At 37.2% G+C, this 23,858-nt stretch overlaps 1 protein-coding gene across 1 annotated transcript; it reads left to right on the top strand.

The window, feature by feature from the left end:
* Positions 1-523: 523 nt before the first annotated feature.
* Positions 524-18,504, top strand: LOC105051396 (probable inactive leucine-rich repeat receptor-like protein kinase At3g03770). The gene is made up of 7 exons (XM_010931831.4): positions 524-2,082; positions 4,331-4,464; positions 15,102-15,342; positions 15,430-15,641; positions 15,775-15,821; positions 16,229-16,340; positions 18,120-18,504. The coding sequence occupies exons 1-7, from the start codon at positions 732-734 to the stop codon at positions 18,351-18,353; spliced, it is 2,331 nt and encodes a 776-aa protein (XP_010930133.1). The 5' UTR covers positions 524-731; the 3' UTR covers positions 18,354-18,504.
* The last annotated feature ends 5,354 nt before the right edge of the window (positions 18,505-23,858 follow it).

Raw genomic sequence — 23,858 nt, 5'->3', positions numbered from 1 at the left:
ACTAGTCATTTTCCTAGTAGGGCCCAACGGTCATTTCCAAGGAGCCAAAAGCATGAGCGGGGACATCAGTGGCTTTTCCGCAAATAAAAGCAAAGCCGAGGCCACTTCTGAAACCAACATGAATTCGGTACCCCCCTCTCTCCTGCTCAGCGCTCTGGGCGTCGCCATTAATGGCGGAAGACGGATGCCGGTGGTCCATGGGAGAAGCCATGTGGGAACTTTAAATAAGCTTGCACGGTCACCGCCTGCCCTCTCGTCCTCTTCCCCATCTTCATCGATTGCATCTTCCCCGAATTCAAGGTTTCCTACCATGGGAGCGTCCTTCGGCCTTTAAGAGGGCCAGTCCTCCAATAGCTTTCTCCTCTCCGCCATTGCTATGATCTCGTGAAAGATCCTCGGGTTCTGGAGAAATTTGTGGTTTTTTCTTCGTTTCCGTCGTTTTTTCTTGGTGCGTGCTCGCCAGCTTGGTCGGGAAGTCGAGATTTTGATATAAAAATCTCTTTTTTGATCGCTTGGAGAGCTCAAGTTGGCTAAAAAGTTGAAGTCTTTCAGCGAAAAAGAAGCTTGTCATGTCATTTCAGGCAGAAATTGGAGCAAGTTCTAAGGGTTTTCTTTTAGTTGACCGTGCTTTATCCAAAAACATTTCTTGCTTTCCAACCGTTTCCTTCCATGCTACTGTTCTCCTGTAAGAGAATCCTTCAAGCAAATCCACGGGAGCTTCTTCGAGTTTAATGGCGCGTGCTCTCGTGTTTCTTGTTGTCATATTTTCTTGTTTGTTCTTGATCCGGAGAACTGAGCAAATACAGACATCACAAACCCAGCAGCTGCTGCAGCTAAGGAAACAGTTGCAGTACCCCAAACAGTTGGATGCTTGGAACAACACGGATGACCTATGTTATGCCCCTTCTTCGCCGGTTGTCCATGTCGGTTGTGAAGGAGACTTGGTCACTATGCTCAAAATTGTGGGTGACAAGCTTGCCAAGCCAGGTGAGTTCGAAGGCTACTCGATCCCAGATCAAACACTATCTGAAAGCTTCTCTGTTGATTCCTTTGTCACAACTCTGACCAGGCTGACTACCCTGAAAGTAGTGATTCTGGTTTCTTTGGGGATATGGGGTCCTCTTCCTGACAAAATCCACCGGCTGAATGCGCTTGAAGTGCTCGATTTGAGTTCCAACTTTCTATATGGTTCAATTCCTCCAAAGTTGTCAGCCATGACAAGGCTTCAAACACTGACTCTGGATGGGAATTTTTTCAATGACACTGTTCCTGATTGGTTCGATTCATTTTCAAACCTTACAGTTCTGAGCTTGCGGGGCAATCGCTTGCATGGGCCATTGCCGGCAACAATTGGCAGAGTCACCACTCTCACTGAACTTGCTTTGTCAGGCAATAATATTTCAGGTGCAATCCCGGATCTAAGTGGCTTAACCAGTCTCGACCTTTTGGATTTGAGGGATAATAAATTAGATTCTGAACTACCAGCAATGCCCAAAGGGTTGGTCACTGCTTTACTTAGCAAGAACTCATTGACTGGCGAGATCCCAGAGCAGTTTGGGGAATTGAGTCGGCTACAGCATCTTGACCTATCATGCAACTTGCTCGAAGGGACGCCACCAGCAGAACTTTTTTCACTGCCAAACATCAGTTATTTGAACCTGGCATCTAATATGTTCACTGGATCCATTTCCAGCAGTATAACCTGTAGCAGCCAACTTGGGTATGTTGATATATCCACAAATAGACTGACCGGTGGGTTGCCTTCATGTTTGAACTCAAATTCTAACAAAAGAGCTGTTAAGTTCAATGGGAATTGTCTGTCCATTGACCCTCAACATCAGCGCAAAGATAAATATTGCCAAAAAAGTCAAATCAAGGGGAAAGATGCAAAGACTAGAGACATTGGGTTGATGGTTGCAGTCATTGGAGGAATTACTCTAGTTGTGCTCGTGCTTTTGCTTGTGTTTTTGGTTGTCTGCAGAAGAAACTGCCGGCGAGCAATAGCAGAGCAGCGCTTATTGCCAAAGCCAGTGCAAGAAAATTCAGCCACAGGATTCTCCTCTGAGCTTCTTGCAAATGCAAGTAAGTGTTCTAACTTTCTGAAAACTTCTCTATATTCCTTGACCTAGAACAACACACTATACTGATATATCTGTTATTACTTAGAAGTTAGAAGACTGGTCCTATTAATTTTGGTATGCATCTTCACTGTTAATGCAGGAGAAAAAAATGTTATAGTTATTCGATGCAATAATTGTTTATAGTGATGGCATGCCAACCCTGGCTAACACCAATTTAATATGTAGACACCATTTGCTATTTCCTAGGTCTTGAGTTTGCCTTGTTTCTAGAAGGTATTTGCTGCAACAAGAGCACACCTCTGATTTGATGTGAGCTGTGTGACTCTTGTTAATGGTTAAGCTCGTAAGGCAAATGGACATCTAAATGTCCCTTCCATTGAAAGCCTCTCCATAATTCTGACATTGTCATTTGTTGGGTGGTCTAATTTTCATAACCATTTCTTCACTTGGACACTGCATGGGGCTTGTTTGGTGGATCAATTTATTATTGCTCCACTTTCTCATTTATATGCCTTTCCCTTGTTTATTTTGAAAAAACTTCATAGCATTATCATTATCTCATTCCTTTTTCTTCTCCTTGCTGAAGATTCATGCTTTCCTTATCATTGTTTCTCCCAGTGAACTTTCTGTTTGATATTTTACTTTTGGCTTTGTTGTGTTCTGTGGAGACTCTGTTTCCTTAGACAAAGCAACATGTTGTCATGCTCCTACATTAAGGTCATATCTCTAGGAAAATTTTGTTCCATCTATCCACCTAATCTTAAATGTGAACTGCACATTCATTACACTGACCCTATTTATTGTGAGGGCCAAACTGCTATGAGGATTGGCAACTGTCCAATATTCTCTGAGAATTCAAAACACATCAAAATCTAGAGCCACTTTTTGATTTCTACTATGACCCATTCTTGTGTCCCTCTATCATGGTTGCTGTTCAATTTGCATACTTTCTCATGAAAACTTAAAATGACTTCATACTTTGAATATATATTTAGAAAACAATTATTGTCCTAAATTTTTTATTAGATATATCAGCTGATTGTTCCTTTGACTTAAGTTGTAACTACAGGTTCTCAATATTTTCCCGAACCGTCTGCTGACTTAATCCAAATAGAAAGATATTTCATAATCCCTGGTATGAGAAAGAACAATGCACATAGAGAAAATAAGATACTTTAATACAATTACGATATAATGTAGCTTATATTAACACCCCCTCCCTGGACCCTTTTTTTTTTTCACACCAGACTGCTGCATGTTTCACGATTTGAAACTCCTCTTTGGAGCATTTTTGGACTTCATTTCAATTTTTGATTCTTTTGCATACAAGTTATGTCTCAGAAGTTAGCTGCTTATATCAGAACTTCTCACCTTCCCTCTTCATCAAGACTTTTTCCAAGTCTAGAGGAGTCTTGATGGGTCTTTGCTTACCTCTGTGAGGCTTTACTGTGGCTATGAGGCATAACCACCCTTCTTGGTTGCATGCGAGGTCCCTCTTTTACCACAAACTGAGCACCAGAAGGTTGGCATCAGGTTGACCAGTTGTCCTAAAAATATGCTTGATTCTTTGATGGAGCCTTCTTGAGTTAGTATTCTGCACCATATTCTCCACCTTGTGTAAATAGTTGGAAAATGATCATGATGATCTTTGGAGCATATTTAATTTATACTTGAATCAGTTAAACCAGTCATACATTCTGCTCTTTTGATACAAACATACCTGTTGATTCTAATGAGCAATTAAGCATAATGAAAGAAAATAATATACTGCATTAACAACCTGACCACCCTCCTATTCTTTCAGAAAAGGAAAAAGTGGAAAAAAATCACCAATTTTCTTGATGTATGTTACTACATATCGTATGCCATCAGACAACTGCTCCAGTATACAGTTATGTAAAATGATAATAGCCTTTATATTTTATCCTGCTCTCTCTCCAACTCGGTTTGGGGGGTGTGGAAAGTCAGAAGCTATATCTTGTGCAATAAAGGTTTTCATATTGTTACATCTCACTGGCAAGAAATTGAGGATCTGAAGTCATTTAACTTAAATAAAGTATGAAAAATTTCCTTTAACATTTAGGAGAATTATAATTTAAGATATCAAGGGATAGAGTTATATGCGTATGCTTGTAAGATTGCCCTCACTTGCAAATTATGACATTGTAACAATGAATTCAATTTGAACCAAAGCATGTGGGTTGCACTATTTGGTTAAAATTGACTGCTTCTCTCTTTTGCTTTTTCAGGGTATATTTCTCAAGCCATGAAGCTAGGAATGCAAGTGTTGCCTACATATCGAGTGTTTTCTCTAGAAGAGTTAAAGGAAGCAACAAAAAATTTTGAGCATTCAGCATACGTAGGCGAGGGTTCAATAGGGAAGGTGCTTATTTATGAACCTTTGAATATCTCACTGAATATGTTGACATCTCTTACAAAGAACCTTGCACATGAAGCAATTTATCATGGCATGACTGAAAACTGGGTAAAGAATAAATGAGCTAAATGAATCTGAAGAGCAAAGAGAGAATCACTTTTGGTCTGTTTTGGCTGGAATATATATATATATGTATATATATATATATATGATACCTAGTGAACTAGAGGATCTGTAATGAAGTATGAAAAGCTAAATGTTTTCTGCTATATATAAGCTATTAGGCACAAGGATCTTTATATATTATGTTTTATGGTAATTGTACCCTAACATGTGACCAATACTCTCTAGTCTCTATTATATATAGTTTTGATGTAAATCTACTTGAAAAAATAACTAGGTTTCCCCCCTGCCTTTGATATGTCCCAGAATTATTTTGCTGTGATTTCCTTGTACGGTTTGCTTCTAAACCGTGCTTTTTTGGTCAATTTCCTACTAGAGCTTGCTGACCAAGTTTCTATACTTCATTTTGGTGATGCTAACATCAGGTATTTTAAAAATGACATTACCTTATTGTGCTTGTTGACTTTATTGAAATGTGATTTACCTCGTGGCTTTCAAAGTCCTTGACAAACTCTTATAGTTTGTAAGATATAATTGGCGATTGTCCAGTTGATAACAAGTAACTTTTTCCCCCCTTTGTCCATTTGTTTTAATTAGTTGCAATTTTTTTCACTTAAAATCAAACAAGTATGTCTACCAGAAGGAACTCCACTCACTTATGTATTTGAAAATTAACCACTGATACATTCTCAGATCATCAAGGCCAGTTAGGCATTTCAAACTTCAAAGTGTTCATAGATGTTTTCTTCCCTTTTATGCCAAATTGATACTAATTTGAAAGGGGAACTCAAGAATCTCTATGATCTCTTTCTTTTCTCAAATTTGCATGTCCTCTGTGTAATTATCTTCTTTTAATCAACTGGACCTCCACCTGTCCCTTTTGGAATTATTTATTTTGTGTAAAAAGTCTAAGAAATGCTGCACATTTTCTTCATTAATGTTTGACTGTGTTGCCTCCATGTGCCTTGTGGGCCTACCAAGTGCTCCATCATTTGCTTCATATACCATTCTAGTCTTCATAGTTTAGGATATTTGAAAGAAAAAATGCAAAGAAATGAACAAAGAAGTGGGATAATAAGTGGCATATGAGAATGAAGGGAGAAGAAAAAGGAGGAGGGAGAAAGGGCTGGGAATGATCAGGTAAAAGGGATAAAGAAGAAAACAAAACAATTATTTTAAATCAAAATCGATTCCAATGGACAATAAATTGAAGAAAAAAATGGAAGGCTGAATCTTATAAAAGGAAAAAAGAGAAATGGTAAGGAAAGGACATGAGTAGGAGGAAGAAGGGAATGCAAAGAATGAGGGAGAAAATAACTATGGATGCAAATTAGAGGTGTGCCGAGCTCCCAAAACAACAACTCTTGACACTTAGGATCATATCGAGCCTAGGTGCACCTTAGATGATCCGGTGATAAATGCTTAAGCATCAAAAATATTTGACAGTAGTTAGCTTAGTACCCGAGCTAGAAAGTATCCAATAGTGAACAGACCACCACCAAAAGATTCCAATGGCACCCATCACCATCATAAGGTTTTCTTCTAGAAGGCTACTAGATGGAGACATAGACACCCACACTGTTCAAAATCGTTATACGAAGCAACCAAAACAACAACTCCTAACACTTAGGATCATATCAAGCCAAGGTACACCTTAGATGATCCTGTGATAAATAATTAACCATTGAACTATTGGACAGTAGGTAGCTTAGTGCCGGAGCTAAAAAGTATCCAATACTGAACAGACCACCATCAAAAGATCCCAATGGCACCCATCATCGTCATAAGGTTTTCTTTTAGAAGGCTACCAAATGGAGACAGAGATACCCACACTATCCAAAATTGTTACGCGGAGCACTAGTCACCTTTTAAATTCTCAAAAGCTGAACCCAAGTCCTAGATGAAGATCAAAGGATCTAATGGTAATCTGCATACCATCAGCCAAAAGGTCAGCTAAATACCATTTGAAGCCTTAGCCTTCTTATTGTTAGAAAGATGATTGTTCTAAAAGCTCTCTTCTATTAAATTTTCTTAGTTGAGATGTCTTAGGACTTTAGTCTTTGAATTAAGGTTTGTCAAAATGGTTTGGAGGCTCGTATTGGTCGGCAACTAGTTTAACATGATACGAATCCACACCATGCCATTCTGGGGCATACTAGAATAGGGAGGAGGGAGAGAGGGAGGAGATAGAGTGTGAAAAAAGAGCCGTAAAAGATAATATTTTTATTTCTCATTATCAACTTCATGATACAGCTCTTTAAATAGACTAAAATGGAATAGCTACTATGGTAGCTTTACAATTGTATCCACACACATTTGAAAGCTAAACAATTGTATCTAACAATAGGATAAATTTGATCTTGGAATCTATAATAATTACTACCATAATAGCTATGATATTTATGACTATAATAGCCCTGATATTCTGACCATAATAGCCATGATATCTAATCTTGAAATCCTTGAGGTCATACTTACCATAGTGGTCATAATCTTGACAACTCATTATGATATTTACTCATCTTCCAACACTCCCCCTCAAGTTGGTGCGTAGATGTCAAGTAAGCCCAACTTGCCAATGAGAAAATTGAAAAGATGAGAGGACAGCCCTTTGGTAAGTAAGTCGGCCGCTTGTTGCGAAATGGAAACAAACGGCATGCAAATAACTCCAGCTTCAAGCTTCTCCTTGATAAAGTGCTAGTCAATCTCTACATATTTGGTACGGTCATGTTGAACTGGATTATGGGCAATACTGATTGCAGCTTTATTATCGCAGTACAACTTCATAGAAAAATTTATGGAAAGATGTAATTCACCTAGAATTTACTGAAGCCAAAGTGACTCACAAATACCATTTGCCATGGCTCTATATCCGACTTCAGCACTGCTCCTAGATACAACATTCTGCTTCTTGCTCCTTCAAGTAATCAGATTTTCCTAAACATAAGTACAGTAGTCAGTGGTGGATTTTCAGTCGGTTGAAGAAGCTGCCTAATCAGCATCTGTAAAAGTCTTTATATTTCTCTAAGAATATTTTTGAAAAAACAAATCTTTTTTAGGGGAACTCTTCAAGTACCGCAAGATCCTATAAATCGCATCAAGATGTGCTTTCTAAGGAAAATGCATAAACTGACTTATTCTACTCACAGCAAATGCAATGTCAGATCTTGTGTAACATAAGTAAATCAGCTTCCTCACTAGTCTCTGATATCTCGAACTGTCAACCACCTTATCTTTTTCACTATCAACCAATTTGACATTAGAGTCAATGGGAGTATCTGTAGGTCTAGACCCACTCATTCTAGTTTCTTTGAGGAGATCAAGAATGTACTTTCTCTAATTCACAACTAACCCCTTCTGAGAGCGAGCAACTTCCATTCCAAGAAAATATTTGACTAGCCCCAAATCTTTGATTTCAAACTCTTTAGCCAAACTACTCTTCAATCGTTCTATCTCAGCAACATCATCACCGGTTAAGATGATATCATTCACATACACAATAAGAACAGTAATCTTCTTGCTCTCTCCATGCTTATAGAACATAATATGGTCTGATTGTGCTTAGCAATATCCCTGATTCTTCATCGATATAGTGAATTTGTCGAACCAGACCCTTGGAGATTGTTTAAGGCCATAAAAAAATTTCTTGAGTCTACAAACTCAGGACCCAAACTCTGTAGCAAAGTCAGAAGGTGCAGCCATATAAACTTCTTCTTCTAAATCTCCATTCAACAATGTATTTTTAATGTCCAGCTACTGTAATGGCCAATCGAGGTCAACAGCTAATGAGAACAACACCCTAACAGTGTTTAGTTTGGCCACAGGTGCAAAGGTCTCCATGTAGTCAATACTATAGGTTTGTGTAAATCCCTTTGCCACTAATCTCATCTTGTATCTTTCAAAAGAGCCATTAGATTTGTATTTAAAATTGAACGCCCACTTACAACCCACTGTCTTCTTCCCTCTAGGAATATCCACTACTTCCCAAGTCCTGTTCTTCTCAAGTGCCCGCATCTCTCCTAACACGGCTTTCCTTTACTCTGGAATTCGTAGAGCATCCTACATAGTTGTTGAAATTTTCACAAGAGAAAGATGAGAGGAAAAAATTGAAAAAGATGGTGATAGATTAGTATAGGACACATATTTGGATATTGGATACTTAGTCATATTCTAATACCCTTACGAACAGCAATGGGAAGATTTAATTCATTGGGTACAATTGGAGAATTAGAATTGAAATCAGAATTGGAATTAGAATTATCTGAAGAATCTTGGTCCAGTTCCGGTTTAGACTTATGACTATGAAGAGAAGCCTTGGACTCCTTTTCTTGAAGAACATCCTTTTTAGAGTAGACTTTTCCAAAGTGCCTATTTATATTTACTTTTCTTTCATTCTGATCATGAATATATGGTGGGACCACAGGTGAACCTTCAAGTTCTTCATTATTTAAAATATTTGAAGAAATTTTATCAATGTTTGTTGCAGAATTTTTACTTTTAGCATTATTTTGCTGGTTTGGATTTTCATTTTCAGTAACAATTTCATTCTCGGATGCAAGTGTTGGGACATCCACACGATAAGGAACAAAGAAAAAAATAAATTTATTTTCAAATATGCTAGAATTTCTTACATCTTCTTTCTCCCTCCTCCTGAAGATAAGAGTTAAAATATGGAGTTTGTTTAAAAAAAGAGACATCCATTGTTGCAAATTTTTTTTTTGAAATGGGGTCATAGCACTTATACGCTTTTTAGGTGGGTGCATATCTCACAAATACATACTTAATGGCTTTCGGGTCAAATTTCTCATGATTTTGGTCATAATTATGGACATAAATTGTGCAACCAAATAGTCAAATAGGCAGACCAGAGGGTATTCGAGAGTTAGAAAATTTTTTTATGAAAACATGCAAGGGAGTTTTAAAATTTAAAATCTTTGAGGGCATGCGATTAATGAGATGCGTGGCCGTAAGAATTGTTTCACCCCAAAGACAGTTAGGAACATTAGTTGCAAAAAGAAGAGCTTTAGCAATTTCCAAAATATGTCTATTTTTTTTTCCGCAATCTCATTTTATTGTGGGATATTAGTATAAGAACTTTGATGAACAATACCTTTTTTCAAGAAAAAATATTCTAAATTTGAATTAAAAAATTTTCTACCATTGTTACTCTGAAAAATCTAAATTTTTTTATTAAATTGGGTATGAACCATAGATTAAAAGTTTTTAAAAATTTTAGTAACTTCAGATTTTTTCTTTAATAGGTACATCCAACTAATTTTAGTATGGTCATCAATGAAAGACACAAATCATTTTTTTTCTGAAATTGTAAGAATCCTTGAGGGTCCCCACACATCACTGTGAACTAATAAAAAAGGTTGTGTTGGCCTATATGGTTGTGAGGGAAAAACAGTCATATGTAATTTTGTTAAAGTGTAAATTTCACATTTAAATGAAGATGGATATTTATTCAAAAATAAATTTGGGTATAAATATTTTAAATAGTGAAAACTTAAGTGGTTTAATCTATAGTGCCACAACATTATTTCAGGATCAGTAGAAAAAGAAATAGACTCTAAACAGATACCCTGTACAAGTCTACCAGATCATGATCCATCTTCAAGGAAATAAAATCCTCTTTCTCTAGCAATACCAATCATCCTTCCTGTTGTCAGATCCTAAAATTCACAGTGAGAATGGTGAAAATTAGCATGACAATTCAAATCATAGATAAGTTTACTGATGGACAATAAATTATAGGATAATTTGGGAACATGAAGGACATTATGGAGAGTCAGTTAAGTGAGACCATGACCAAACCCTTCCGACAATTGCTAAAAAAGATCCATCAGCAACCTTGATTTTTTTGATTGCCTGCACAGGGACTATAAGATGAAAATAATTGAGAGCAACTAGTCATATGTTCAGTTGCGCTAGAGTCAATAATCTAAAGATTCTGAAAATCAAGGGAGGTATTGAATGACACAATTGAGTTACCTTGGTAGGCTAGAGAACAAGGAGTAGTGGAGAATTGTAAAGATTTAAACAATCGATACAGTTGCTCCAGTTGTTCCTTCGTGAAGTTGGCCGAGTCAGATTCGATCGATTGTTCTAAAGTATTATCAGTGGCAGTTTGAAGAGCTCTACCATTGGACTTCTTCTTCTAGTTAGGAGGCTTGCCGTGAAGGTGCCAGCAAGTCTCTCGAGTATGCCCCGACTTCCTACAATGGTCACACCATGGCCGCTTTTTTTTTCTCCTTCTGCCTCCGGTTTTCAGGTTGCAAGGACTGAACTTTCAGCTCTAGGAGTAACATGAGATGAAGATGAATAAAGCATAACCTTCCTCCGGCTTTCTTCTAGTCGGATCTTAGAGAACACTTCCCTAATAGAGGGCCGTGGCTTCCGACTCAAGATTCTCCTTGTTGCCTCATCAAATTTTTGGTTCATTCCAGTCAAGAACATATACATCCTATCATCATCTTCACCCTTTTTGTGTCTTGTACATTCTTTGGGATCTTTTAACTCAACTGTACGATATAGGTCCAACTCCTGCCACAGTGTTACCATCTCATTGTAGTAGGTGGTAACATCTCGATCTCTCTGTGTCGATCGCCATAGCTTGGACTTCAACTTGAAGATTTGAAAATGATTTTTTTGATCAGAATATGTCTCCTCAACAGCATTCCAGATTTCTTTCACTGTTGAGTGAAATAGATAGATCTTTGCAATAATCGGCTCATGGAATTGAGGAGCTATGCCATAACCACTGCATTCTCCCTTGTCCAAGTCTGAAAATTGGAATCAGTTTCAGTGGGCTCTTTGACACTACCCGTCAGATATCTAAACTTGGCTCAACCTTTCACGGCTAACTTGACCGATTGCGATCATTCTAAGTAATTTGTACCTTTCAGTTTTGTGTGAATGGTAAGTGGAAGAGCAGATCCAGTAGAATAATCTACCTCGAGAGATGTGTCGGTGACAGTATTGCTCCTCTCTGTTGTGGCTCTGGATGAAGAGTCTCCTTTGTCTCTGATTGATCTTGTCATTGTTGTCTTCACAATCTTAGATCAAAAAATAATTGCTCAACCAAGATTTGATTGCAACAGAAAAAATAGAGGTGGGAGATGATCAGTAGCAGAATAGGAATCGATAGAGGCTAGACAGTGGTTGCAAGGGAGTCTCTTTCAAGACTTGTCGGTGGCGGCAGGACCTGTAGCAAGTCTGAATGGTGGCAGCAGAGGATTTTCTAACCCTGATTGATGGCGGCTGGTCGTTTTTTAGAGTGGCCGGCGGCTATAGTGGAGCACATCTTGGGTTAGCTAGCTCTGATATCTTATGAAAAAAGAGCCATAAAAGATAATATTTTTATTTCTCATTATCAACTTCATGAATACAGCTCTTTAAATAGACTAAAATGGAATAGCTACTATGATAGCTTTATAATTGTATCTATACACATATGGAAATTAAACAATTATATCTAACAATAGGATAAATTTGATCCTGGAATCTATAATAATCATTACCATAATAGCTATGATATTTACAACTCTAATAGCCATGATATTCTGAGCATAATAGCTATGATATCTGATCTTGGAATCTTTGAGGTCATACTTACCATAGTAATCATAATCTTGACAACTTATTATGATATTCACTCATCTTCCAACATAGAGGATAAGAGAAAGAGGGAGGGAGAGGGAGAAGGGGTGAGGAAGAAAGAGAGAGAGGGAAGGAGGGAGAGAGAGAGAGAGGGATTGATTGTAAGAGCACCTGTACCACCGTTAGACAATGCTCGATAGTTGAGATTGTGGCTTGGGGAGCATGGATCTAGTGGCGAAGGAGGTTTTGGATGATGGAGAACTTGTTGCAGGAGGGTGCAACGGTGATGCTTGGCATTACCGTGCCTCTTTCTTTCTCTCCTTTCCTTTCTTCCTTCTTTTTCACTAAAAGGAGCCATTGCTGGAGATGGCAGTGGCGGGAGATAGAGAGAGAGATTTGTGAAATCTAGACCGCCAGGGAAGGGGGATGGGTGGGTTTATTAAGGGCCAAACCATCTTGGCTACCTGAACCGCCCCGACCGTTGACTGGTTTGGTTCAATACATCCTGAACCATTCCAGTCGAGGTGGTTCAGCTAACCTTACTTGGAATTTTGGTTGAGTTCCAAAAGTCCTCCATTAGTTTCCTTTTAGGGGCCTAGAACCTATAAATAACCCTGTGTACTCTTTTCCATCATCAAAGCAATAATTTCTCTTAAGATGCATCTCAAATTCTTGAGTGGTGTAAGGCTGATTGAGAGTCCATGTATGGGGCTGCAATTTAGGAAAATATTTTGGTGAGGGGCTAGGGTTCTTCTATCGAGGCCTATGAAGACCAAAGGTACGAAGCTGAAGGTCCAACAAGAAGAGGAGGTGTGAGGCCTTCTAGGTATCTATAGATTTGGTTTAAGTTCTTAATCCCTTAGCTTTTAGTTTATTGCTTTTAATTTTTTAAATCCTAAATGCCCTGCCGCTAAGGCACTAACCCCAAAACCCTAGACTCTAAACCATAAATCTGTGCTTTGAGATTGCCTTCTATTATTTGTGTCACCTTGATCTCATGCAAGATACGGAATCCTATAGGGTCCCTTAGCTGCACCAACTAGTGGTAAATGTATGGCATGTTGGTGGGACAAGGACCATAGAACACCATGGGCATAGACTGAGCATACAACTGCAGTGGAGTCTATTCTTCATTTCCCCTCTTGAGCTAGAACACTTGTAATGCATCACATTATGTGACTCCTAATTTATAATTTATGTTAACTTACTAATGTGTTTTAGAATTATTAACACATTTATATTAACTTAATCTAAATTCTAAAGTTCATAAAAGTTATTAGAAAACTAATAAGATGTATAAATATATTGACTGGTATCAATTAACCAACAACAAGCATGACCCATTATTCTCATTGTTTGGAAACGTCTTAGCCTTGGACCTAAGTATTAGTGTTTGATTTTCCAGAATCTAAGTAAGAATGCACTGCTATACTTTTGTGATGCTTCTTCTTTATTACATGTTAAGATTCTTATTATATTACTTGCTAACAAAATTAATGTCTAAGCCCTAAAACTTTGGTTCTGAGGTGTTATCAAGTATTAAAATGATCTTTAGGCTTTAAAATATTTGCAAGATATATGATTTACATAATTTTATGTACCAGTCTATACCAAATGTATTATATTTGTCTGATAGGGAAGTAGTAGTCAATAACCCCCTGCAGCAATGCTAGGTGTTAGAGTGGCATACATTATTGAGATTTGGTGTGCTCATACAATCAGGTGCTGGTACGGGTTGTAGCATCGGCAGCTAAAAAACCTTGCTAGTTCATGACATAATTTTGTTACATGAGAACAAGATTTTTGCAACAACCTAGAATGGTGGAACTTTACTCAAAAAGGCTAACCATAAGTTATTAATTGAGCTTCTTGGCCCTATTTAAGAACCCAAAGCAAGGTTTGCAATTAGGATTCACCGTACCAGTCAGTACCATACAATATCGGGCATGCCGTACGATGCAAGTACTAAATCAGTATGCAGTCCGTACTGTACCGACAATCAATACACATCACTATCTCGTATCATACTATGTACCGACACTATAATAAGATGATACTGATACAGGTCCAGTCCCAAGTTAGCAAACCTTGTTCGCAATACCGGTTTCAATACCTGTATTGGTATTATATTGGTACAATGCTGGCGCTGGTTGATTCTGTTTACCAATACTAAGAATGCTCCTTGTATTGAGTATTGTGTGTGGTACCAATATGGTATGATACACTCAGTATGGAGTGGTTTGCACTAATATGGCAAACTTTGACCCAAGGCCATCCGATTGTACACCCGGTGTAGGACTAAACAAACCCATGTAGGTGTTCAAACACCCCTCCCATTTAAGCTCCTAATTTCCTCCCCCAGGACAGGTCCAATTACAAAAACTACGTTGGGCCCATGGACAGCCCAAAAAGGGCTTGTACTGTAGTTTTGCCTAGTCCATATTGTCCATAGGGCTCTGGCACTGTTTGTACTTTGTAATAATGGACCTTATCCAAAAGGATTAGCTGGGGTCCTTGGCCTTGCATAACTACCCAAAACCAACCCATCATACACCTAATGAGGGACTGAAAATACCCTGCATAGGTCCTCAAATTTTTTTCTTTTCAAGGTTTTGTTTAACAGTTAGACTTCAAATTGTAAGCATGGCAGAATGAAACGTCATATTCTGTAACCAAACATAATATTCAGTGATTTTTTTCATTGATGTATGAAGTAATATTATATGAACTACATTACTGCTGAAATCTTAGAGAAGTAAGAATGTAGAGTGAGGTTTTCTTCATTTGTTGTGTGAAGCTTGGGTTATCATAAATATTAATTCTGCATGTTATAGTTCTTGTTTCTGTTCCATCTCTTCATAGTGCTTGGTTTCTGCTAAATTAAATTCATATATCTGACAAACTTCTAATTTTTTCAGCTTTACAAGGGAAGATTAGAGAATGGAACCTTTGTCGCAATAAGATGCCTGGCATTGTTTAAGCAATATTCAATTAGAAACCTAAAGCTTCGACTCGATTTGCTTTCAAAACTTCGCCACCCACATTTGGTTTGCCTCCTAGGACACTGCGTTGATGGAGTAACAGATGATTCCAGTGTAAACAGGATCTTCCTTATTTATGACTATGTACCCAATGGAAATCTTCGTACTCATCTTTCTGGTAAGCCTGCTCCTTGACCGAAAAACATAGTGTATGTTGTCTTTATATGATGTGTAATGGCCTTGGTTCTTATACCTTGTCCTGCAGAGTGCAGTCTGGAGAGGGCTCTTAAGTGGTCAGACAGAATGGCAATTTTGATAGGCATAGCAAAGGCTGTGCATTTTCTACATACAGGAATTATTCCTGGTTGCTTCAACAATCGACTGAAGACTGATAACATTTTGCTTGATGAGCACTTGATAGCAAAAGTGAGTGATTATGGGTTGTCCATTATTTCTGAAGAAATTTACAAGCAGGAGGTGTGTGTCAAAATTCAATGCAATTAGCATTTTTGTTCTTCAGTCCATTTTATGAAAACTTTGAGCATTTCATTTCATGCGTTTTTGATACTATGTTGAATAATTTTATGATGCACCATCTTCTGGCTGGCAGGCAAGTGTAGAAGGTCAGAAATCTATGCACAACGAATCTTTAGCATTGTGAGTGCCTACCTTACATATTTTTGTGAGTGGACACTGTCTGAACAGTGCTACATGTGAAGATTAGCCCTTATATACTCACATAAATATAACTCTGCCAGAGCATTTTTTTTTTCATCCTCAATTTTTGCAGACTTTAGATAACAATATCTATAGATATTCATATCTCTAGTACACTATGGAGACACCAATGACTATAAATCTGTTGAACTTCGACAATGTTTTCTCTTGTCAAAGCAGTGAAATAAAGTAGATTTGTATGATTTAAAAAAGGATTAAATCTTTTTTAAGACAATAAAACAGTGGGATTTTATTCCCAGAGCACTCCCATTGTTGACTACAGGTAATCAAATTTCAGTGTACTTATTCTTTTTCCAAAATTTGACATCAGACATTTGTCTTTGTAGGGAAATGCTAAATGTGGATGATGATGTTTACTCCTTTGGCTTAATCTTACTTGAAGCACTTGTTGGACCAGCACTATCCAAAAAAGGAATAGCATATTTCCTAAAGGAACTGGTATGTCTAACATTCTTTTGTTAATGCAAGTTGTGGTGAAAAAGAATAAACTAATCAAAATTAAGCATCCTGTCATTAGTATAAATGAGATTCATGATCCTTCATGAACATATTGAATGAATGTCGTGGTCTAACTTCCTGCTTATTTGGACATCTTATAAATTGATTTGAAGTACAAATCTAAGCTTCGCAGGAACACCAGAGGTTTACCTTGATAGTAATGACTGATGAATAAGTTTTCAATGATTGGACCTTAAATAGATGGTAGATGGCTTGATAAATGTGCTTGTGTTTATGAATCTTGGCTGGTCCTCCTGGAATCTTGTCAGAATAACTGCATATTATAAAGGCCTGTTAACTTAATTGAAGCTTTATTGTACAATAAGTCTCTTCGACTTTTGATGTCATTAAAAAAATTGTGAGACGATGAGCTGGTCAAAAAATGCCCTTGGTGTCATCTGCCCACAGACCTCCAACAGAGACTCTTTTATCATTGAAATGAGACAGAGTTTGGTTAACACCCTTAGTGGATTCAGCCACAACCAAGATGTTGGCTCAGTTAACACCCTTGGTAGATTCAACCACCAGCAGAAAACCAGAGTTTGGTTAAACTTTTTAGTCATAAACAAAAGCAAATGTTAACCATCAACTTTCTATAAACAAAGTCTTAATACCTATGTCCTAAATACAGTTAAAGTTAAGGCCAAAATTGTTAACCAATGGGTCCACATGGTTGACATAATTGATTTGCATCTATGAACTTTCTTCCTTGAATTCAACATTGACGGCCCAACAGATTTTCCATAAAACCTTCTCCTCAATTTTTTTTCTGATGGTTAACAGAGTTGCGTAAGGTTTCAGATCCTTTCTTTGAGGCATAATTTGCTTTTGTGCTGCTGCAGCTGCTTTTCCTAATTCAAACCAAAGAAAGTTGCATTAATTTCTTTGCTACTGGTCTATTCTAGGTTTTTGTTTAAGATCTAAATCTATTAAATGTCTGTTGTAATAATATGGTCCATTTGAAACCACCTATGAGCCTCTTTTTACTCTTCCCAATGGGTGACATGAAGAATGAGATGTTTTTCTGATTGCATATTTTCTAGTACTTTATCATATCTCCAAAAGTTTTAAGCCCTTAGTCTGAATTGTCTAATCTGCATGACTGCTACCTGATAAAGTCTGATTAGTAGCACTTAGAAAGTCTGCATACTAATCCATACCCACCATACCATACCTATATTATGGCACTGAGGTTTGGTTCAGTACATGAGTCGAATCAGTCTATACTGGTCCGAAGCAAATGGAATTACCCGTACCACCTAGTATCACCTGAGATTGCGGTGTAAGATACCGTACTGACCCGTACCACTGCCAGCTAAAGTCTGATGAGTCCCTCCATTAGCTGGCAGACGAGCTCTTATTTTAACTCTTTGCCTCCGTTAGCTTAGTGCAAACAGCTTGCAGACCAACTACTTTATTTGTGCTTGGCATAGCAGTCAAAGTGAATTTTCATATAAGATGAAAATGACTCTTCTAGGCCAATCTGGATACATACATACATACAGACATACACACAGACATGCACGCACACACACACGTGTGCGCACGTGCATGCACACACAAACATACATACACATACATACATACATATATGTATATATATATGTGTGTGTGTACGTACGTACGTACGTATGTATATATATGTATGTATGTGTGTGCGCGTATCCCGAATTATTCCAAATGCAGAAATTTTCTTATAAAACTCATTTTGTTTTGCAGGCAATGTCATTTAGCAAAAATGAAGAGCAAAAGCACATTCTTGATCCTATCATTCTCGGTACCTCATCACAAGAGTCTCTTTCAATTGTGATCTCTCTAACAAACAAATGCTTGTCTCCAGAGTCTTCAACGCGCCCATCTATGGAAGATGTGCTCTGGAACCTGCAGTATGCTGCCCAGGTCCAGGCAACAGCTGATGGCGATCAGCGATCAGATGTTGCTTCACAGGCATGATGAATCATTTCAAGTCTGGCCCAGAATGGTCCACTGGAAATCCACAATTTGTGGAAAGTGGCCCACTGAATTACAAGGCTTGGAGGTGTGTTTCTTCTTTCTAAGCTGTTGTAACCATTTGGAGAAGACAAACAAGGCATGCCTTGTTATGTAACCAAAATGAAGGTCCCGAACAAGGCATGCCTTGTTAATGCTTATTGCTGTAATTGTAATCTTTACATGTTTGCTCTGCGGTTGTGATAATGATCAGGTTCCTCTTTTTCTCACTCTCTGCAATTCAATGAATGGATGCATGTTGTTGGTGAATACCAATGTGTGATTTAGGTGACAATTAACCAAACTTTAATAAAAATGGTCCATGAACTGGTCCCATGATGCGCGTATGTATGGTCCATGAACTGGTCCCATGATGCTCCTATGTCTGTCTACTGCTTATAAGGGGTTCCACCACTTGTCTTTACATGTATTAGAATTCAACAGGTGCAAGGACATGATTGATCAAAGAGGAAAGAGTATCTGATGGGTAGTTGTGATCCCATCAAATATGTCTAGCTACAAGGAGTTTTAGGTGGATGGCTGCGATCTCATTATTTGACATAGGAGGAAGGACTGCACTGAGGTCGCGAACAATCAAGATACAGACCTTTATGCTAACAAGTAATAACATTGAAGCTCTTAGTTAAGGAATGCAAGGGTTCTGACATCGATAAAATGCATTAGTGTTGGAAGGGTAGGTTAATACAATATGATGAGATTTCACTTCCTCAGAATTGTGAAGTTGCACAAGCATTCCCTTTTTGCAGTAACATCTTTTTGTCCTCCTGATAATTGGTTATCTTTAAGGGGTATAACATCTAACTTTGTACATTTACTATTTTTTTTAAATTTTCTTTTGATGTTAAGAACTTCATGAGGAAAGAACTATAAATCATCAATGGTTTGGTAATGGTTGTCATTGTAATTAGTAGTTTAAGTATCCTTGAAGATGATCCCCAGTCTAGAGCTTAAAAAAAGGACAAATAATGCCTCTTAAGATAATGACATTAGATAATTTTTTTGTGCACGAGATAAATTGAACCAATCCAGATTTGCTTTGTCGGTATTGAATTCCATACCTATATCATCCTACTACATTATTGGTATGTGGTATGGTACGAGATGATAAAGGATACTGAATATTTGTATGGTATGAGATTGCATATTGGTGTGATATGATACGATATGTCTGACCGATACAACAAATCTTGGCACCAATACTTAACATTCTCAAAACCAAGTGAATACAAGCCCCTTTGACAAGCTACTTGGTATTTTTACCACATGAATTAGACTGCAAAGAATGTCAAGGAGTCCTATTATTTTTATCAAAGGGAAACACAAGCACATTATTCCAAGTACATGATCTCCACTGTATTTAAAGGAAATGCTATGGTTTGGTAGTCACGATGCCTCCAAATCTTTGTATCATAGCTTAGTTTAGAATTATCAAAACCAACAAAAGATATGATGCTATGGGTTGTTGAATTCAGGACACATCGATAGAATCCATTTGGCATTTCCTCGCATCGATGGGAAATATGAGGTGAGATCAAAACCTCCATGATATGAACATGCCAACTGCTTCCTATAGGCCTCCCTCACCTACCTGTAACGCTTCTTTAATCACCGCCTGCAGTTTTCTTATTAGCATAATCTAGCCATATGTGCATTATGACCCCATGGTTATTATAAGAGTGGCTTATGGAGGCTATGTCATAATTATGCGACTACTAAAATAAAATAAGCAAAGGACAAGGTGAGCCATCATCATAGAGAGGCTAAGACATCATAAGAACCTCTCCATTAATCCTCCTACCCCCATGGGCCCCTCAAACAACAATGATGCTTGCAACATGAAAAATCTGTTGATCATGATCAATCCCACCCCATGACAGCCAACAACCTAAGGCATAGTCTCATCACTTTCCTTAGATGGACCAGTGAAGTACTGTCCCAAATGCCTACATCAAGGTTTCAAAAACGGCATTATTCCATACCATAATTGTCTTCTGCTCTTCCTAACACTTAATTAGCGACCGGCTGCAGTCTAGACATTTGATCAGAGCATGGAGGAATACAATTGACCACATAAGTAATTGATTGAAATCTCCTCACATACATGGCGTGCATGAGCCTAAAACTATTGTAGAATTGTAAAAACTGTTATTTATCTTATCTTATATGATTTAATATTGTGATTACGACAATAATATCATAATAAAGTAATAAGAAATAGTGTTGTTATAAATCCAATTATTGTTACTTAACAAAGTATTATCTTTTAGATGGTACAAATTTTGGAAGAATAATTGAAAAAATTTTAAATTTTGAAAAGGAATACTATTTTATATAAAGTATAGATATCTGATAATAGACCATTTGTCACGCCCCCGATCCGAGTTCGTGAGTCCGAGGTCATGACAACCGTCGCATATTTATGAAGAACTCTCTCCATAAGCATGCAAGGCATCTCATCACGATATCAATGCATCACAGCGGAATAAATTCAAATAATTATTATTCAATTTAAATTTAAATAATTAAATCAAATGTCTTATATCCAATAAAGTTTTACTAAAAATAAAACAATAGATCTAAGTTCAATAAAGTTGACAATGTTAAATTTCGCCTTTAAAAGTTCTGTCCCAATATTATTATCTATGCTCGTAATTAATTATCTGAATCTAAAAAATAAAAAAAAAAAGATAATGAGCTAGACAGCTCAATAAGTAATAAATATCTCAACTAGATATTTTAAATATTATGTAATATTCAAAAATAATGCGATGAATAAACATAAAAATATATTTCATGCTAATTCAATGTAAATCTAATCTTTTCAAATATTTATATACAATATAATCATAAATCTGAATCGAATTAAAATACTCATAACTCAACAGCCTTGACTATGACCAACGTTTAATCCTTATTGGTGAGGTTTATTGAATACCAACGCACAACCCCCACTGACAGGGTCCACTAAATACCTGTGCACAGCCCCCACTGGCAGGATCCACTGAGTACCAACGTATAATCTCCATTGGTAGGGCCCATTGAAACATAGTTAGGCTAAGAGCATAAATTCGATCTATATCAAAATACTTTTGTATCATAACATATCATAATTTTCACTGAACATATGCATAATCAATAAACCATAGTATTTCAGAATCACTTTTCGTTCAAAACACAATTTCATAAATCATGTATAATTCTAAAAATAATTATTTACTTTCAAAATAAATATAAAATATCTCAAAAAAATGATTTATTACTTATTTTTCACAGATCACTGAACGAACAGATCGATTAACCTTTAGGAGATTCTTCAGTGCCTATTATTTAAAATTATATTCTTGCATTAATTCTAATTCAAAATTAAATCTAAACAAATATTAAATTAAAATCCTACTTAGGATCGAACTTTTTACTAAATTTGATCAAAATTATCAAAATGAAGCCTTTCACTACGCTAATCTTAGAAAGATAACTTTGAGAGAGAGAAATCTATCAAGAGAGAGAAATAGTTTAGAGAGAGAAAGTGGAGAGAGAAAGTAAGGTTCAGACTGACGGGAGAAAGAGAAGAGAGAGAAACTCTCTCTCATATTTTATTTTTTTAGTTATTTTTTTATTTTTTTTTCTCTTTTTCTTTTCTGTTTTTTTTCTTCTTCATGGGGGAGGGAACCTACGTCCCTCTCTTCTTCTTTTTCTTTAATTGAATAAGGGAGCTCTTGCTCCCCTTTGTTTCCAACGAGGAGACCCTCCCCCCTAGCCGACCACCACTGAGGCCGGTGGGGTAGTCCCTGACGACGTCGAGCGGTCGGATTCGATGACCGATGACAGCAACCAACAGCCGGAAAATCAAAAACAAAGGAAAAAACAGGACATCCGAAAAATAGTGATTTTCAAATGATTTTTCAAGAAATTTTTGACAAAAATCAGCACAAATTTAAGCTTAAAATCCTATAAAAGATTGAAGAGATTTACCTAGCTTTTGATGGGTTTTAATCTGATTTTGGATGGCCAAAGCTAGAAAGAACCATCGGTGAACAGGGAGAAATCAAGAGATCTTGACGACAATTTTTGTGAGGATTAATTGAAGGGATCGGGGCCTTAAATAGACCTCAAACAAGGGAGATTTGGTGTTTGAATCGATCTCTAATTCCTTAAGATTTTGGGAGTTTGAATCAGAGAAGAACTCCCGAAGGAGTTCTTCCGTGTATTTTCCTCCTCCACATTAATTCCAGCATTACACATGCTGGCCCAATTTTTTTTTAAAGTGGGTTTTTCTCTTAAATTTTGGGTAATACATTCTCTTTTTCTAAAAAAAATTTTATCGAAATTTTTTTTATCTGTCGCCACTGCATTGGAAGCCTGTGTATTCTGTTGAGTAAGAGCATAAACTCTTCTCTGGATTTTAGAAATCTGCCCACCACCCTTGTTTTGTCCTTCATAAGTTCTTTGGCCAAATTAATTTTCAGTGCTTAGCAGGCAGTTAGCAATTTTATGATCCATCTGACCACATTTGAAACAAGCACCTGTATTCCAATGGCAATTCTTGTCCGCATGATTTCTGCCACATCTGGAGCACCGCTCACCATCAATCTATTAAGTCTTATTATCTATTATTCCCTTAGCTGAACTTTTGATATTTTTATTATTCTGTCCTTTTGTATCATTTGATCTCGCTCTCTTTCTTTTCTTTCTTTTCCTTTCTATGTGTTCTTCATTGACTTCTCTTTCAATTATCAGTGCTTTGTTTATCATATCTGTATAAGTAGTCAATTCATACGGAACCACTTATTTTCGAATTTCGATTTTCAACCTCATCTCAAATTTGTGAACTCATTCTTGCTCACCATCCACTAATCTCGGAGCAAATTTAACTAACTCTATAAATTTTGCTTCATATTCAATCACACTTATACCCCTTTGCTTTAGATAAATAAACTCTTGCTCTTTCTGGATCTTTATACTCCAAAAAAAATACTGATCATAGAATGCAATCCGAAATCTCTCCCAGATAAGTATTTCACTATCTTGTTCATACTTACGCGGTAGTCGCTGACACCAGTTGTATGCTTCTCCTTGTAGTAAATAAGCTGCATATCGAATCTTTTCTTCATCACGGTATTCTTGGACAGCAAAGACTTTCTCCATCTCCATTATCCAGTTGTCAGCCTCTAAAGATTCAGTAGTCCCCTTGAAGGCTGGAGGAGCTAACTTTTTAAATTCTTAAATGTTGTTTCGTTGCACTGGCTGCTCTCCATATTGTTGTAGTGGATGCTGATGTTGTTGTACATTTCATTGTATCTGCTGCTGTTTAAGCATTTGCTGCTGTATTTGTTGTTGCATTTGTACCATCCCAATTAGGATCTGCATTAACTGAGCCATGTCCGGTTCCTAACGTACTCTTGAAATAGTCCCAATAGGATCTACGACTCTCTCCTCCTGAGGGGTGCC

Source organism: Elaeis guineensis, chromosome 9 (genome assembly GCF_000442705.2).
Source record: "Elaeis guineensis isolate ETL-2024a chromosome 9, EG11, whole genome shotgun sequence".
Classification (NCBI taxonomy): Eukaryota; Viridiplantae; Streptophyta; class Magnoliopsida; order Arecales; family Arecaceae; genus Elaeis; species Elaeis guineensis.
The sequence above is the reverse complement of the archived record's forward strand: the minus strand, read 5'-3'. Positions and strand labels throughout refer to the sequence as shown.